This window comes from Podospora pseudopauciseta, assembly GCF_035222475.1.
Source record: "Podospora pseudopauciseta strain CBS 411.78 chromosome 2 map unlocalized CBS411.78m_2.2, whole genome shotgun sequence".
NCBI lineage: Eukaryota > Fungi > Ascomycota > Sordariomycetes > Sordariales > Podosporaceae > Podospora > Podospora pseudopauciseta.
In genome coordinates this window covers 138,535-153,635 of record NW_026946664.1, presented here as the reverse complement: position 1 = coordinate 153,635, position 15,101 = coordinate 138,535, and the positions used below count along the sequence as shown (strand labels likewise).

The 15,101-nt window shown below is 55.5% G+C and overlaps 8 protein-coding genes across 8 annotated transcripts; 5 read left to right on the top strand and 3 right to left on the bottom strand.

The window, feature by feature from the left end:
* Window positions 1-39: 39 nt before the first annotated feature.
* On the top strand, window positions 40-2,129 carry QC763_001060 (uncharacterized protein; the record flags this gene model as incomplete). Its single annotated transcript, XM_062905212.1, has 4 exons — window positions 40-289; window positions 351-619; window positions 683-1,545; window positions 1,604-2,129. The coding sequence occupies 4 exons, from the start codon at window positions 40-42 to the stop codon at window positions 1,923-1,925; spliced, it is 1,704 nt and encodes a 567-aa protein (XP_062767730.1). The 3' UTR covers window positions 1,926-2,129.
* Window positions 2,130-2,502: 373 nt separating this feature from the next.
* QC763_001050 (uncharacterized protein) lies at window positions 2,503-3,670 on the top strand (the record flags this gene model as incomplete). The annotated part of the gene is made up of 2 exons (XM_062905210.1): window positions 2,503-2,723; window positions 2,808-3,670. Exons 1-2 carry the CDS (start codon window positions 2,507-2,509, stop codon window positions 3,668-3,670), a joined length of 1,080 nt encoding a protein of 359 aa, XP_062767729.1. The 5' UTR covers window positions 2,503-2,506.
* A 211-nt stretch (window positions 3,671-3,881) lies between these two features.
* On the bottom strand, window positions 3,882-4,684 carry LCL2 (Long chronological lifespan protein 2). Its single transcript, XM_062905208.1, has 2 exons — window positions 4,318-4,684; window positions 3,882-4,250 (listed from the first exon to the last, which is right to left on the bottom strand). The coding sequence occupies exons 1-2, from the start codon at window positions 4,556-4,558 to the stop codon at window positions 4,093-4,095; spliced, it is 399 nt and encodes a 132-aa protein (XP_062767728.1). The 5' UTR covers window positions 4,559-4,684; the 3' UTR covers window positions 3,882-4,092.
* Window positions 4,685-4,747: 63 nt separating this feature from the next.
* On the top strand, window positions 4,748-6,130 carry MRPL2 (54S ribosomal protein L2 mitochondrial; the record flags this gene model as incomplete). Its single annotated transcript, XM_062905207.1, has 2 exons — window positions 4,748-5,202; window positions 5,277-6,130. Exons 1-2 carry the CDS (start codon window positions 4,962-4,964, stop codon window positions 6,128-6,130), a joined length of 1,095 nt encoding a protein of 364 aa, XP_062767727.1. The 5' UTR covers window positions 4,748-4,961.
* Window positions 6,131-6,383: 253 nt separating this feature from the next.
* Window positions 6,384-10,877, top strand: QC763_001020 (uncharacterized protein; the record flags this gene model as incomplete). Its single annotated transcript, XM_062905206.1, has 4 exons — window positions 6,384-6,669; window positions 6,732-7,924; window positions 7,986-8,958; window positions 9,035-10,877. The coding sequence occupies 4 exons, from the start codon at window positions 6,384-6,386 to the stop codon at window positions 9,370-9,372; spliced, it is 2,790 nt and encodes a 929-aa protein (XP_062767725.1). The 3' UTR covers window positions 9,373-10,877.
* On the bottom strand, window positions 9,731-10,834 carry QC763_001010 (uncharacterized protein; the record flags this gene model as incomplete). Its single annotated transcript, XM_062905205.1, has 2 exons — window positions 9,731-10,174; window positions 10,247-10,834. The coding sequence occupies 2 exons, from the start codon at window positions 10,832-10,834 to the stop codon at window positions 9,731-9,733; spliced, it is 1,032 nt and encodes a 343-aa protein (XP_062767726.1).
* A 713-nt stretch (window positions 10,878-11,590) lies between the features above and the next one.
* Window positions 11,591-13,303, top strand: QC763_001000 (uncharacterized protein; the record flags this gene model as incomplete). The annotated part of the gene is made up of 1 exon (XM_062905204.1): window positions 11,591-13,303. The coding sequence occupies one exon, from the start codon at window positions 11,591-11,593 to the stop codon at window positions 12,839-12,841; it is 1,251 nt and encodes a 416-aa protein (XP_062767724.1). The 3' UTR covers window positions 12,842-13,303.
* On the bottom strand, window positions 11,661-14,945 carry CDC8 (Thymidylate kinase). Its single transcript, XM_062905203.1, has 2 exons — window positions 14,016-14,945; window positions 11,661-13,958 (listed from the first exon to the last, which is right to left on the bottom strand). Exons 1-2 carry the CDS (start codon window positions 14,350-14,352, stop codon window positions 13,285-13,287), a joined length of 1,011 nt encoding a protein of 336 aa, XP_062767723.1. The 5' UTR covers window positions 14,353-14,945; the 3' UTR covers window positions 11,661-13,284.
* Window positions 14,946-15,101: the final 156 nt, after the last annotated feature.

Sequence of the window (15,101 nt, the reverse complement as noted above, 5' to 3'; positions counted from 1 at the left end):
TCGTTCTTTGGTAGCTCCAACTCTTCTATACCCACTACCATGGCGTCCAGTATGGCTTCGGATGACAAGCCCACGCCTTCTCAGGCCGCGGCTGGCGATGAGAAGGGTGCTGGCCATTTCACGGCGGCCGACCGTGTGATCCACGGTGCCAGGATGGCCACGGAAAAGGAACAAAACATGACGTTGCTGCAGGGAATCAAGCTGTATCCCAAGGCCATCGCCTGGAGCCTGCTCATCTCGACATGCATTGTCATGGAGGGATATGACATTTGCCTTGTCAACAACTTCTGTAGGTGCCCGCTCCGTTCATCATGCAAAACGGCTGGCTGACCACAAGGGCTTTCCCGCAGATGCCTTTCCTCAATTCAACCAAAAGTACGGGGAACAGCTGCCCAACAGCGAGAAGTGGGAGGTGCCGGCCCCGTGGCAGGCCGGTCTCAGTAATGGCGCCATGGTTGGTGAACTGATCGGACTGCTCATCAATGGCTGGGTGTCTGAGCGGTTTGGTTACCGGTGGACCGTCATCGCATCCTTGATGGTTTTGAACGGGTGGATTGCTCTCTTTTTCACGGCGCAGAATGTTCAGACTCTCCTGGCTGCCGAGATTCTATGCGGTGTGGTAAGGTTGCCCCGGATCGCAGGAGGAGCAAGAGACGCTGACAGTTGAATGATGTGGTCGTAGCCCTGGGGCATCTTCCAGACTCTTACCATCACTTACGCCTCCGAAGTGTGCCCGGTCGCTATGAGAGGCTATCTGACAACCTACGTCAACTTTTGCTGGGGACTGGGCCAGCTCATCGGCATCGGAGTCATCATGTCCATGCTGGGCAGGCGGGACGAATGGGCCTACAGGATTCCCTACGCGCTGCAGTGGATGTGGCCGTTACCCCTCGCCGTGGGCATCTTCTTTGCGCCCGAAAGTCCCTGGTGGCTCGTTCGACAAGGCAAGTTGGACGAGGCCAAAAAGTCCCTGCTGCGTCTGACCAGTCTGAATCGGGAGGTGGACTTTGACGCCGACGAGACAGTAGACATGATGGTGCACACGACGGCTTTGGAAGAGAAGACGACGGCCGGCGCCAGCTACTGGGACTGTTTCAAGGGACATGACCTGAGACGGACAGAGATTGTCTGCATGGTGTGGGCCATCCAGAACCTGAGCGGCAACTCCTTCTCCAACTACTCGACCTACTTTCTGAAGCAAGCCGGACTGGGCGAAAGACAAGCCTACGGGTTTGCGCTCGGTCAGTATGGAATCAACATGGTGGGTGTGTTCAGCGCTTGGTTTCTGATGAGCCGTGGCATCGGTCGGCGGTCGCTCTACCTGTACGGGCTGTGCGGCTTGTTCGTCATGCTCATGGTTCTTGGCTTCCTCGGACTGGTGCCCGAAGAGCAGCGGAAGCAGGGCGCCATTGCGACGGGCAGCATCATGCTCGGATGGGCTCTCACGTATCAAAGCACGGTTGGAACTGTGTGCTACTCGCTAGTCAGCGAGATCTCGACCAGACGGCTGCAGATAAAAACTGTTGCCCTTGGCCGTGTTCTCTAGTGAGTAACCCCCGGTGCAAGCTTTCACGCACACTTGTCTCATACTGACGAATGACAGCATTATCGTGGGAATCATCACTGGGGTGCTCACCCCATACATGCTGAACCCAGGGGCCTGGGACTGGGCCAACTACGCCGGTTTTTTCTGGGGTGGATCGTGTTTCCTATGCATCATCTACACATACTTCCGGGTACCAGAGCCAACCGGACGCTCCTTTGCCGAGCTGGACCTTCTCTTCCAGAAGGGAGTCAGCGCCCGCATGTTTTCCTCCACCAAGGTGGACGTCTTTGAGGACGAAATCAACGACGGGCTTGTGGATAGAATCCAAGCCCAGAGGGGGCCAGATGATGCCAAAGTAACTGGGGGGAAGGCGGCATAGTCGTCTTGATTTATGTGAGAAGGGCGTGCTTTGTTGATGGTGTGATGCCTTATGAGTGACGGAGGGAAGGGTTGTACTGACAGCCCGTACACCAACGACTAAGGAAGTTGACGGAAATAGGCGGGGTGGCTGCCAGATACGGATCTACACACACTAGTTTTATGTGTATATAATATATAGTAGTAATGTTTTAAGTTCATGAGTTTTTCTGGTGTCCGGAAGAGCAGGGCGCTGAGGAAGCATTAGGGTATGACGTATTTCGGGGCTCTCCCTTTGAAGGTTTTGACGCAGGACCTGCCAGGCCATTTTTGGTACATTATGCGCATTATGTATGCGTCGAGGGCCCAATGACGTAGCCACCATGCTTGTACATACCTTGTAAGGAGAGGAAGCTCTGATTACCTCCAAAAGAAACACAGACTGAGAGACAGCAGCGATCTAGCCTGTCAACTATCTATGAATAAATAACTGGTATCTTGATCGTCGAGCTCAAGGTTCAAGGCCGAAAAGCTTGGCAGCTGCAGATGACCCCACCTAGGGAGAAGGGCCACCCCACCTCTCATGAGCAACGGCCACCCCCCATGCCGCCGCCTGCCACTGGCCACTGCCACTCACCAAAGACAGACAACCCGCCCTATTCCATCATCTACGACGACGAGCTGTTTATTTTCAACTCAGCGACCCGCACGCACATTCAAGCCGACCAAGACCTCACAAGGACAGCAGACAAGCGCCGAGCCATGTCGACAAGCCCGACATCCCATACCCCGCCTAGTCACAATGCTCCGCGACCGAAAGGTATATCCTGTTTCCTAGTTACCTACCTTGCCCTGCGCTTCTATGTCCAGTCCCCTACTAATCACCATGTTTCTCTGGGAATAGGCATCTTGAAGAACTCGTACCGCGGCTCCCCTCCCATCTCGCCTGTCGACCAGCCGACTCCCAGCTTCCCACACAGCCACACTCCTGACCATCCCCTCACCCCCAAGGAGGCCAAAGAGCTCACCATTGTCAACACGCAATACAATGCCGGGCACCGCCGCTCCTCGTCTGCGGCCGGCACTCGTCCGGGCGTCTTTCGTGCCCGCACACCATCATCGGCCCATGGGGGCGACTCGGAAGAGCAGAGCCAGCGTCTCAAATGGGACGAGGCCAACCTCTACCTCACCGAGCAAGAGCGCACTGCCACCATGAAAATCAACGAGCCCAAGACCCCTTACGCCAAGCATTATGACCCATCCGAAGACCCTTCCGACGACGACGACGTCGAGATGCCGGAGCCGCTGGACCCAGGCAGGATTGATCTGGACCGTGTCGACGGCGTACCCCCTACCCATCACGGCTCCAAGCGCAAGACAGGCACCGGTGGGACTCCAGGCTCGACAGAGGATGACATTCCCGGTCTGTCGCTGGGTGAGCCCGAGGAGGAGGTGCCCGAGCACGAGTTTGGTGATTTGGCCAGCAAGAGACCAAGGGCGGTGCACGTGGACAGCAACGGGAGCATGCATGACACGGATGGGGAAGAGTATTTTGTGGGTATGAGCGCCGAGGAGAGGGAAAAGCATCGCAAATTCGAAGAGCTCAGGAAGAAGCATTACGAGATGAAGAATGTGGCCTCGTTGCTAGGGCATCCTGAGGACCTGGAGGATGCTGACGAAGGAGAAGACGACGAGGGTGACGATGAGACCAAGAAGGTGCCACCGGTTCCTGCGGTGCCTACTCCAGGAGCCCAGGGAGGTTTATAAACAATTGCAAGCTTTATTTGTCTCTTATTCGTTTTCTGTTTTCTCTCTCTCTTTTTTTTCTTTTTTTTCTTTTTTTTGTGCTTTTTTGCGATTCTCTGTCCTCGACGGCGGGGCTGTGGAGATGAATCATGAGTGAGCATTTGGCGTAGGCACGCTGGACATGAGGAATGGTGGTTCTATGCATATTCAACTTGTCTCTAGGGCAGGGAGGTATCGTTGACGGTCTAATTCCATTGCTTTCGTTGTGCTTCTTTGTTCTTCAGGCTGTATATGGCCACTGTCTATGACCCATGCCAACTACCTTACTCCAATTCCCAGCGCACCAGTTACGCTCCATGCCTGTCCTGTTTGCGCCAGGCCATTTTGCTGTGAGAAATGGCGCGACCCGTGCTGTGTCTGTGTCTCTGCTCTATGGTCATTCTTCAGAGCAGCCCCTTGCGGGCTAACTCGACCTTCCTCGCCGCCTCTCCGGCCTTGAAGCCTCCGTGGGACACACATATCCTTTGACCCTCAGCCAGTTCAACCTTTTCTTCGTGCGCAGGCCAAGGGCAAGGGCAGTGGTGGGGGAAGTGTACACAGGCTGTTAAAAGACGGATTAGCGAGCAATCCCACAAGGTAGGCTGACAATGTTGGAAATGGCAACATACCAAGCGTATCGGGACAGAGGTAGTTGTCACAATGAAGACGGGCATACTGGGCGCGATATCCTGCCCCATCGCTCGGCGCATTCTGCTGTTGTCGCTGGTGCCCGCCGTGACCGTGACCGTGATGTTGCTCCTGTTCGCCGCCACCCCCGCCGCCAAACATTTGGTCAAAGAAGCCAAACTGCGCCGAAATGGGAGTGAGCATGGTCGCGAGGGCGAGCAGAACCAAACTAAGGGATCGCATGTCGAACGTGTAGGCACTGATGGGCAGTGCGAGTGGTTAAGGGGGGGATTCTAATGTTCAATGCGAATGGCGCAATCTCCCCATTGGAAGGGATCAGAAGTTTGAGGTCATCATGGATTCGGACAGCTGGTGTATTAGTCTTATCTTATCAGTAACCAACTGGTTGGCTCTGGCAAGGTCTTGGCAGGAACCTGGATGATGGATGACTAAGCATGGAAAACTTGCACCCCGGCAAGTCACCCACCGGTGCCGAGCAAGCTACGGACAAGGTCCAGGAAATACTTTATACCACACCGTCGTCGCCTGTCAGTCCCGCACCAACCGACCCCGTCATTTTACCTCACCGATCTGCCAGCAGTGAGCGTGCGATTGGCCGTGACCAGTCCGCTGCAGAGAGGTTCCAATGAGCTTCGTACAGCTGCAGCGGCCCCTTCAGAGGGGGGCTGCTGCCTCTTTGCGTGGCACCACCACCACGACTACTGTCGCCGGTCTCGAAGAGCGATTCACAAGGCTAAGGATCACGCTGCAACAGACCAATGCCGCCCTCCAGGGAACACGTTATGCCTCGGTCAAGTCGCAGGGTGCCTACAGGATCCCTAATAAAAAGACAATAGCCAAGAAGATGGGCGCCAAAAAGACTGGTGGTATGTTGACGAAAAAGCAGGAGGCTATGGAGCGGGGGAGACTGTGCCGGTAACTAATCTCTGGCGCCCGCTAGATCAATATGTCATTCCCGGCAACATCATCTACAAGCAGCGTGGTACAATATGGCACCCAGGCGAGAACACAATCCTCGGAAGAGACCACACCATCCACGCCGCTGTTGCTGGCTACGTCAAGTACTACCGCGATCCCACCCGTCACCCAACACGCCAGTACATTGGCGTCACCTTCAACCGTGAAGACAAGCTCCCCTATCCCCCGGGCGCCCCCCGCCGGAGGAAACTCGGGTTGGTGGCTGTCCCCCGCAAGACCGAAGAGGCCCCAGCCACCCCCGATGCTCTCTCGCCCAGCGGCATTCCCCTAGCAGTTACTCGTCTTCCGCAAATAGAGATGCCAGAGGAGACGGCTCCAGAATCGGTCGAGGCCGCCGTCAGAGAGCCCAAAAAGACACCCCTCGAGGATGGCAACTCGATCATCTCCGCTCTTATCAAGGACAAGCTTCACAAGAGACGGTTGCAACAAGCCGCCGCCGAGAAGGAAAAGGAGCGCCTGAAGAAGGAGGCCGAGATCCGCATGAACACGCGTGTGTTGAGACTGCAGGACGACTACAGTTATCGTGAGAGCAACTGGGAGATTGGTCGCCTGGTGGGTGACGTGGGAACCATCCCAGGATCGGAAAAGATGGATTCCCGAAGGGCCAAGTTCCGCCTGCGTCGCAGAAAGAGAATGTGCAGCTTCAACGCCATCAAGAAGCGCAAGGCTGCCAAGGCTCAGCTCAGGGAGGAATACAAGGCTCGTGTGCGGGCAAACCGTGAGAAGAGGATTGCCGAGAGACGCGCGTTTGCCGCCAAGGTCAAGGCTGGTGCTGCTGCGAAGGGAGGAGACGCTTCCGGAAAGGTTGAGGCGTGAACCATCTGTAATGATAGGAAATGAAATGTACATTATTGTCAAGAGTAAAGCATGAGAGGGAAGTGGAAGCATACTCTACTGGCATGCGTCTCATTCCCTCCCTCCCCTTGTTGAGCATTTTGCGGACCTGGATGCAGGGGACTCAAGAGGACGGGGTATTGGAATGTGAAGAGCCCGATAGGGACAACATCTCGCCTACAACAGGTTTGCATTGTGCCCACCTTCTGGTCCTTCATGATTCATCAGTCTCGCCATGTACAGTCCCGGCCACATCATGGCTTCTCAGACGCCTACGAGAGCCGGTAGTTGCGCCGCCGACGATGGCAGTCCACAACTCTCTGTTCCTTCTTCTGGGGAGCTGGAAGAACATGAGTCTGGTCCATCAACGCCAGCACGCAAGAAGGTTGTTTTTAGCAGCGAGAACCTGAGGTATAACAAAAAGGTCTTGAAGCAGGCCCGTGAGAGGAACAGGGCCAGCAGCGACAGAGGCAGCGGCCGTGCCCGGAGTATGAGCAGAAGCCCACGGAAGCAGAAACAAGGTAAATACCATTTCCCTGTCCTGTAGATGTGTTGAAGCGGCAGACTGGCTGACATGGTCTAGTCGCCTTGGTAGAACAAGGCGACGCGCATGAACAGTTCAAAAACAAGCTGCAGCCTCGGGGCCCTTCCAAATCACCAGCTCCTGTTGCTTTTCGGACGGCATCTTATTTTGGGATCAGGGGTGGGCCAACCTATGCCAGACCAGAGGTAGGAACTGGTCTTCACCAGCACCGGCAAAGCCCTGACAACGAATCTCATCTCTCCTCAACAAGCGCCACCAAGAAACGGAACCTCGAAGCCCCCCCTGAAACCTTCCTAGCTCCCAAACGAAGATTGCTTCCACATTTCTTGCGGTCTCCATCTCCATCTCCGCACGTATCGCATTGTCAATATAAGCGCATCGCCCTCGAAAACAGCGAAGACGAACTTGGTCAACTAGATGAGCTAGGTGGTCCGAGTCCAAGGCCAACCAGAAGACTCATTCTACCAACCTCTAGTCCTTCTTGGGCCAGAAAGTCACCAGTGCACCAATCCCGCTCTCCACAACGACAACGGCCCTCTACCAGAACCGGCTCAACAGCCGCGACAGATGACGGGAAACAAGTTGCTCGTACCTCACATGACTCCAACGGGCATGAAAATGGCGAGCTTCCCTTGTTGGTTTCGAACGCGAGACATGTCACGCCGCCGTCACGAGCTGGAGTTTCCCGACAGGAAAAGGCGGTCTCCGCGTGGCGGTTGGCGAGCCCACCCAAGGTCAACATTAAACAAGTGCCTGAGCCAGAAGTTGTCAGGGTAGACAGTGACAATACCAACGATCAAAGCGGCAATGGCGATGCAAGGTCAGAAGACGATTTTCGCATTCAAGGCGAAACACGGCGGCGGTTCAAAAGGGCCAAAGAGGCCAAGACCGAGCAGGAGGTTAGAGGTAATCAACCGCGGACAGTGGAAGAGACAACTATTCCTGTTCCCACTCTCCCGAATGGTGAGTTTCGACAACGGGATACCTGCAAGAGCGTCCATGACAAAGCTGCAAAGCCAAGCGAGACTAGCCCCATCACCATGTGTGGTGAGCGGCATTATTCTCAGTGGACGGGCACATGGGATGGCGAAGCACGCAGGATTCCCGGAGCCGGTGCCCTTTTCCCTGAGGGATACGAACCACGAATCAATAAACCATATCCATGGATTTGTCCAATTCGGGATTGTCAGACTGTGTTTCCGGAGGCCTGGGCTCTTGGGGGGCATTTCAGCGTTGGTTACCCACCTGTGCCCGTGATTTTTGTGAGGAGTGATGTTGCTGACCTCTTTCCAGGCAAGTCACCGGGCTCTTTTACTCAACGATAACGGCGATGGCACCATGTCCATTCTCGGGAAGCGAAAACTCCCTGATCCTGGGACAGGGAGAATGCCCGCGCTGGTGATCTCTCGCCAACCACTCGATCCAGCAACTGCCCCCCCAAAAGCACCTCCTCGACAACCGGGAAGGAGAAAGACGACGGAGAAAAGAGTTCCCCTGTCCGATGTGACCCCCAAAAGGCACAAAGAGACACCGGTGCCAGTCCCTAACCCCTACAACACGCCTGGACGACGGTCAAACAATTTTCTTGTCGTCGACCTGCCTGCCCGTAGCAACACGTCGTCCAGACATTTTCATGTCCCTGATCAACACGCAAAAACACCTTTACATGCCAAGAGCATACCCACCGCGAGCAGTGGCCTCCACTCTTCAAAAGAAACTAGGCCTACTGAAGCACCGAAAACCAGGCCAAGTAAAGGTGGCTTTTCAGGAGCTAGCGGCAGCGACGAAGCCATCTTCACTTTGCCCACCCGTAAATCCTTGAAAGGAAAAGGTGGCGTTCCGGTATTATCACGAGCAGCAAGGGCCCAAGTGTCACAAGAATGCCTGACAAAGGCTGGTGTTGGCGGCACTGCCCAAGGCCTAAGGGAGAGCATCACATCCACTAGAAAATCTGGGCGGTTGTCCAAGTCTATGTCATTGACACGCCCAACTCAGCAAGCTCCAGAACGTCCTGCCCAAGCCGTCTCTCGGTCCAAGCATTCGGCAGCGAAGCGGTCAGCATCAACAGCCTCGAAGACCTCCAAATCAACTCCAGCCTCTGTTGGGGCAAGGCCGCAACGATCAGGAAGGGGTGCACTGCCATTGTCATCTGCCTCTTCTTCTTCTGCCTCTTCCCCATCGCGGGGAGTTGTACCGCCTTACACAATGTCAGACTGGGAGATTGCCCCCGGCCGTATCCGGGTAGGGACGGGAGACAAATCCGAGAGTAAGTCAACCTCTGATCCTGTTCTTACTTCTATTCCTCTCTGCACACCAGGAAGCTGACGACACACGTCATGCAGATGTGGCGGTCTCCTCGACCTATCTCGCCCACTCTTCGATGTCTGCTCTTCCTCTGACCCCAACTATTTCCTTTCAGCTGCTCACCATCCAGCCGGGAAGCAGTGTCCACTGGCGGCCCTCTACGGCCCCAGGCAGTGTCCAACAGGAGGAGCCCAGGACAAGGGTTTGTTCGGTTGCCCAGGGTATCGTCAAAGTGAAGCTCTGTGGTCAGGAATTTTCATTGGGCCCGAATGGCATGTTCAAAGTGCCAGCGGGGGAAAACTGCGAGCTGGGCAGCGTGTGTTACGGGGGGGCGGTGGTTCATATCACTTGTGTAAATGAAGGGGAAGAGTACTAACGATCCAAGTAATTAGTTGTTTTATGTTGTACCTATTTATGCACATAACAATCTACACCTGAATTCTATCTGCCGTCCTGGCAGGTGACTCGACCCATGAAGCAACCCATTCCCTCCCCTCCCCCGAAAGAAAAACAACAGAAAAGCAGAGCAAAAAAAAACAACGCCAACCACTCCCATTATTCCCGTGTCTTGTAAGAGTGGGTATCAAACTGTGCCTTTCTTTGCCTCCAGAGCCATGTCTCTCCCAGGTCGCGTACCAACCAACCTTTGCGCAATGACATGGAAAGAAAAACCCAAACGCCCTAAAATATGCATGATTGTCCTTGGCTCGGTCGTGCTGGCTCTCGGCCCGGACCTAACGAAATATCTTCCTCCCTCCTGTCCTCGTGGGAAATCGTTCAACGCCGCTTTGCTGTTGCTGATGCCAAATCTGCTGCATACCCACTCCGCCGCCTTCCAAGCCTGTCTTGTAGCGACGCATGGCTTCCCTGATGTGCTCTGGTCTTAGCGGACCACGCCTCCCCTCGACAGGTGCGGCTGTGTTGCTGGCCGTGTTGTCGGCAAGCCCCAGCTGTCCAGAATGAGGCACACCGCTGCCTTCTCCGGTAGCGGCTGGTGATGGAACAGCCGTGGCAGGCGGCGTGGGTAGATCCGTCTGCTTCTCCCCCGTCTTGTCAATCCACTCCCCTTGCACCCTACGGGCACTCTCGATGATGTCGCCGATAAAGACCTTGGCCACAGCACGCATGCCAATCACAACGTTCTCTGCTACGGACTGCGAGATGGTAGCATTAACAAGCTGTAGGAGAAAGGTTGTTAGCATGCGGACTTGTCCAAAAAGAAAGCGAGACGGGCTTTTTGCGATGCTTACTCTCCTCACGGCAGCCTTACTCAAGTTGGCGGCTCGCCAATTTTCGAATCTGTCAAATTGTTCGTCGTTGAAGGCGCCGATCAACATACCCCTCTGTCTATGTTCCTCCTCCTTTTGTTCTTTGGTCAGGGCAGCGCCAGTAGCGGCCACCTCTGTGTCCCCATCCTCGTCGCCGTCTCCGTCCTCACCTGCACCCCCCGCGGCGCCGGGTGCAGTGCTCTTTCCGCCGGCACCGGACACCACACTGCCGCCAGGGCCAGCAGTTGATTTGGCGGTTCCGCCAACTACCGAGGGAGTTCGTTCGCGTGCCTTATCAGCCTTTGACTTGCGGCCGCGCTTCTTCTTGGGGGGGCCGGTGACGCTCATGCTGACTTGACTGCCCGAAACGTGGCTCATGGCGTCAAAATCGACCGAAGGGGATCGCGCACCAGCAAGGTCGTCTGGCGGGGGGAATGAGGTTTGGCGAAGCGGATGGGCAGATCCGGGAATGGACGAGATGGACATGGTGGAGGCTTTGCGTCGCTTGAGAGCAGGCGACTGGACGCTGGCGCCATCGGCGGTGCGCTTTTTGTTGGGAGTGCTGTTCATCGCGACGCTGTTGTTGCGAATGGACGTCAAGGGGGGAGATGGGAGAGGTGAGAGGTGGGAGAGAAAGAGAAGGTGAATACGGCGGTGATGAAGCTGTCAGTCCCCAAAAGATTAGATTGGCCGCGTCGTTCGCGAAGAGGTCCGAGCTCTTGATTGCTGTCTGGTAGATACCTCCTCCTACCTAACCTAACACAGGGACCTGACCTGGTAGAGATTGGCTCCCAGGCCTTCGGTAATATGAAGTCCCTTTTTCAGATGAAATATTTTACTTGCCTGGCAAGGTGAGTCGAATAGGTATCCTTTTCTGAGTGGTCGAACTTCACCAAAGCTCCAAAGTTGTTGTAGAGATAATAGATTGGACATCGCCAAGACCATGGCCCGTGCCACTGCTGCGCCAAGGTCCACTTCGCTCTGCGCTAAGTAACCCACCTGCCCCGCGTCACCAGGGGGGTGTGGGGCAGAGGGACACTGCAGCGTCTGAACGTCAGCGATTTATTTTTTTCGAAAGGGCAAGCTCACTTTTCGGTCCGCGAACGGGTGGACGCAACACAATAGGTCAATTGAGTGCCATCAGTCGTAAAACAATGCTAAGGGGCAATGAAGTGATGTGCCAGCCACAGCTAACCGCCAGCACCTGTGCCTCTGCATATACCTTGTCCATCACCATATTCTTTACACGTTCATGTATTCATTCTGCCCCGATTTGCTGCAGACTACATACCCTGACGTCAAACCTCCCACTCCTCTCACCCAACCATGTTCGGGTATCCACTGAAATATCAAAGTTTGGGATCCAGGGTCCATGAAAAAAAAACTCGCCGAGCAGGAGGACCGGAGTCTGCCAATCCTGACTCGACCGCTTGCGCCATCGGCCTGCCATTGTATCCTCTGTCTCCCCCTTCTACCAAACAAACAAACGAGTTCCCCCATTTTTCCTTTCAACGGCGACACATTTCCGCCCACTCCGAATCATCCATCGTGTCTGCGCATTCCGTCATGGTTCAGTTCGCATCGCCCTCTCGCAGCCAGAGCCCCTCGGGTGCCTCGTCCGCTGGCGAACCCCGGCGCACTAAAAAGTCCAAGGGCAAGGATGGCAGCAGCAGCAAGAAGAAGCGCCCCAGCGCCGCCGACGACCAAGATGGAGATGACACCAAGGCCAGCGGCAACGGCACCAGCGTCCGTCAGAACGCCGAGAGACGTTCCAGCATGAGCAAGCCAGCCCGCGACTTCCGGGACCAGCCCGAACCCACGCCAAAGAAGAAGAAGAGAAAGACGTCGACCTCGTCGGCGGCCGTCCCTGAGCCCGCCATCGCTCCGACACCGGAAGAGGCTGGCGAGACGTTGACCCGCTCGCCGAGCCCCCTCATCGACTTTGACGGCCTCTCCCGCCCCAGCCGCGGCACTCGGGAGAGGTTAGACGAGTCCCCCGAGCAGAAGGAGCTGCGCATGGAGAAGATGAAGGGCGCCGTCCGCACCCTCCTCGAGTGCATCGGCGAGGATCCCGACAGGGAGGGTCTCCTAGCTACGCCCGAGCGCTACGCCAAAGCCATGCTCTTCTTCACAAAGGGCTACCAGGAAAACGTGCGAGACATTGTCAACGGCGCCATCTTCCAGGAAGGCCACAACGAGATGGTCATCGTCAAGGACATTGAGGTGTTCAGCATGTGCGAGCACCACCTGGTGCCCTTCAACGGCAAGATGCACATTGGCTACATCCCGTCCAACGCCGTCATTGGCATCTCGAAGCTGCCGCGCATCGCCGAGCTGTTTGCCCGCCGACTGCAGATCCAGGAGCGCCTGACCAAGGAGGTGGCGCACGCCATCATGGAGGTGCTCAAACCCCAGGGTGTGGCCGTGGTGATGGAGTCGAGCCATCTGTGCATGGTCATGAGGGGGGTGGAAAAGACGACGACGAGCACCATCACCAGCTGCGTCCTGGGGTGCTTTGAAAGGAAGGAGAAGACGAGAAACGAGTTTCTGAGTCTGATTGGCGTCAACCGCCGGTAAAACAACTGATACCCTTTGCGTTGATAAGGTGTTGCTGGCTGTTGTGATTCTTTTCAACAAAAGAGCAGGATGGGTGGCAGCGATGCCTAGTACAAATATTCGGGAATACGGTGTGGTATTTTGCTTTTTCTGTACCTTTCCTTTTGTTTTCTCTCTCTTTTTTTTTCCTCACAAAAGAAGATACGTAAACATGGCGTTTTGGGAAAGACGGTCGCGGTCTGTACACGAGAGCGCGATGCAGCGCAGCCGACACAGCATGGAGCATTTGGTTGGGCGGGCGCATCTACATGCATGATTTATTTGTACGTATGAGGTGATGATCTCAACATCGCATCTGCCATCATTCAACATAATGTAGCCTGGCACGCTACAGACAGGAGGGATAGGATAGCATTCAATAGCATACGATCAACAATGTGTTGTTGGCATGGGGCATGAATAAATCATGACACTCTTCGCACCACCTTCCCGACCTCGCCCCGTTCCACCGCCTCCACTCTGTCCCTGACCACCTTCCACACGCCTTCGGCAACCTCCTCCACACTCGCACTGGCATCTACCACATGCAAGTCCTCCTCCTCTTGTCTGAACCGGTGCTCGACCCCTCCACTGATATCCGGTGTTTGTGCGCTGGGTGGACCGACAGCAACTTCCTCCTCTTCTCCTCCTTTGGTGCCTGCACCTTCACCAGGGGCACACTCCAGAGCAGAATGCGGCGCCCCCACGATCTTTCCCAAGCTCAAACCCCAAAACAACTCTCTCACCCTCCTCTGCATCTCGGCCTTCTCGTACACCTCACCTCCCCAGCCTCCCCTCTTCTTGGCCTCTTGCTCGTCCAGGTCCAGGAACAAAACCAAATCTGGTCTGGGGAGCCCGACCTCTGGCGAGCGAGCCCACGAGAGCGGTAAAAGGGGGTTGTGTTTGGCGGCCGAGTAGACGATGCCGCTGTAGTAGTAGCGGTCGCAAATGACTGTCGTGCCATGCGACAGCAACGAGGTGATGAGCGACGCGGCTTCCCAGCGGTTGGCCGAGAAGAGCAGGTGAATCACGTGGTCCGACATGGTTGTTTGGGAAGTCAGATATGAGTTAATCATCTGGCCAATCGGGGTTGTGCGGTCTGGGTTGGTTTGGCCATGTTAGACGGCCATGCTTCTTTCTCTCAGCAGATACGTACCGGGAAACCGCATCACTTTTACGGATTTGCCCAGTTCAACAAACCGCTGCTCCAAAAGCTTGACCTGGGTTGTCTTGCCTGACCGGTCGAGGCCTTCCAGGACGATAAGGGCGCCCCGGGTGGGTTTGGTGTTGCCATCGTTTGCTGATGTCATTGTGAATGGACACGAGGACAGATACAAATGTCGTTCGTCCGTGAGGTGAGGTGAGGTCGGCTTATGACGGAAAGGCCCAAAGCCAGAGCTTCTGAGGAGCATCTGGAAGCTTGGAAGGCTTGGCAACCTGGAAGTGCAGTAGCAGATGGCTTGACGGGTGCCAGCTGGCAGCTGCTGCGACATAGGTTCTTGAAGGAACAAATCATGAATGGGATGAGTGAGGCACTTCGCCCGACAGTTGCAGTAGTGTCAGCCTGTGGAATGATGGTTCCTACTGCCTACATACATTATTCTTCCTGTATGTGCCATCTCAGGGGGGTTGCGCATCATCGTCAGGGGAAAAACAGGTGACGTGAATCGGGTTCGATGAGCGAGGTACACAGGTCGGGTGTGCAGTGTGGATTCCAGTTTGAAGACGAGGGGTTCATCGTTCCCCTCCCAAAGGTGCTGGTCGAGTTAAGCTTGCTCGCTTGCCACCAAAACCCCCGCCATGATCAACCGATCAAACGGCCACTATAAAAAGAAAGGAAGAAAGCCTGTGCGAAATCCCCCCGTCCTGGGTAGCCGCTTGTTTCTTCTGCCCAACTCCTCTTTTGACGCCTTGGCAAGAGATGGTGGCATTGGAACATCTCCCAGGGCGCAGTCTCATCGAATGGGCCAGTTGAAACCTGAGGCCGCAGCGACCCAACCAGCCACCCGAATATCTTTGTTCAGGCGTCGAGGGCATATCTCGAGTTATTGTATGTAGGCAGGCAGTACAGAGAGATAAGTCAAAGGGAGGGGAGGGAGGGAGGAAGGAAGGAGGGGTGGCCGTCTCACCTGTGTCTTCTCCAAGTTCACAGTGCCGGCCTGGGCAGAATCGGCACGGCCTCTTTAAGATGCGACGCGGATCCTGTACTTGCTGGACAGGGAGTGGGCAGTCCAAGACGCGT

Bases quoted from the DNA above. Each gene is read 5' to 3' on its own strand.
- LCL2 (XM_062905208.1), bottom strand. From the start codon at position 4,558: ATGCGATCCCTTAGTTTGGTTCTGCTCGCCCTCGCGACCATGCTCACT. The intron at 4,251-4,317 runs GTATGTTGCCAT...GTCTTTTAACAG, and splicing joins CCTCTGTCCCGATACGCTTG to CCTGTGTACACTTCCCCCAC.
- CDC8 (XM_062905203.1), bottom strand. From the start codon at position 14,352: ATGTCGCAGCAGCTGCCAGCTGGCACCCGTCAAGCCATCTGCTACTGC. The intron at 13,959-14,015 runs GTACGTATCTGC...AAACCAACCCAG, and splicing joins AAAAGTGATGCGGTTTCCCG to ACCGCACAACCCCGATTGGC.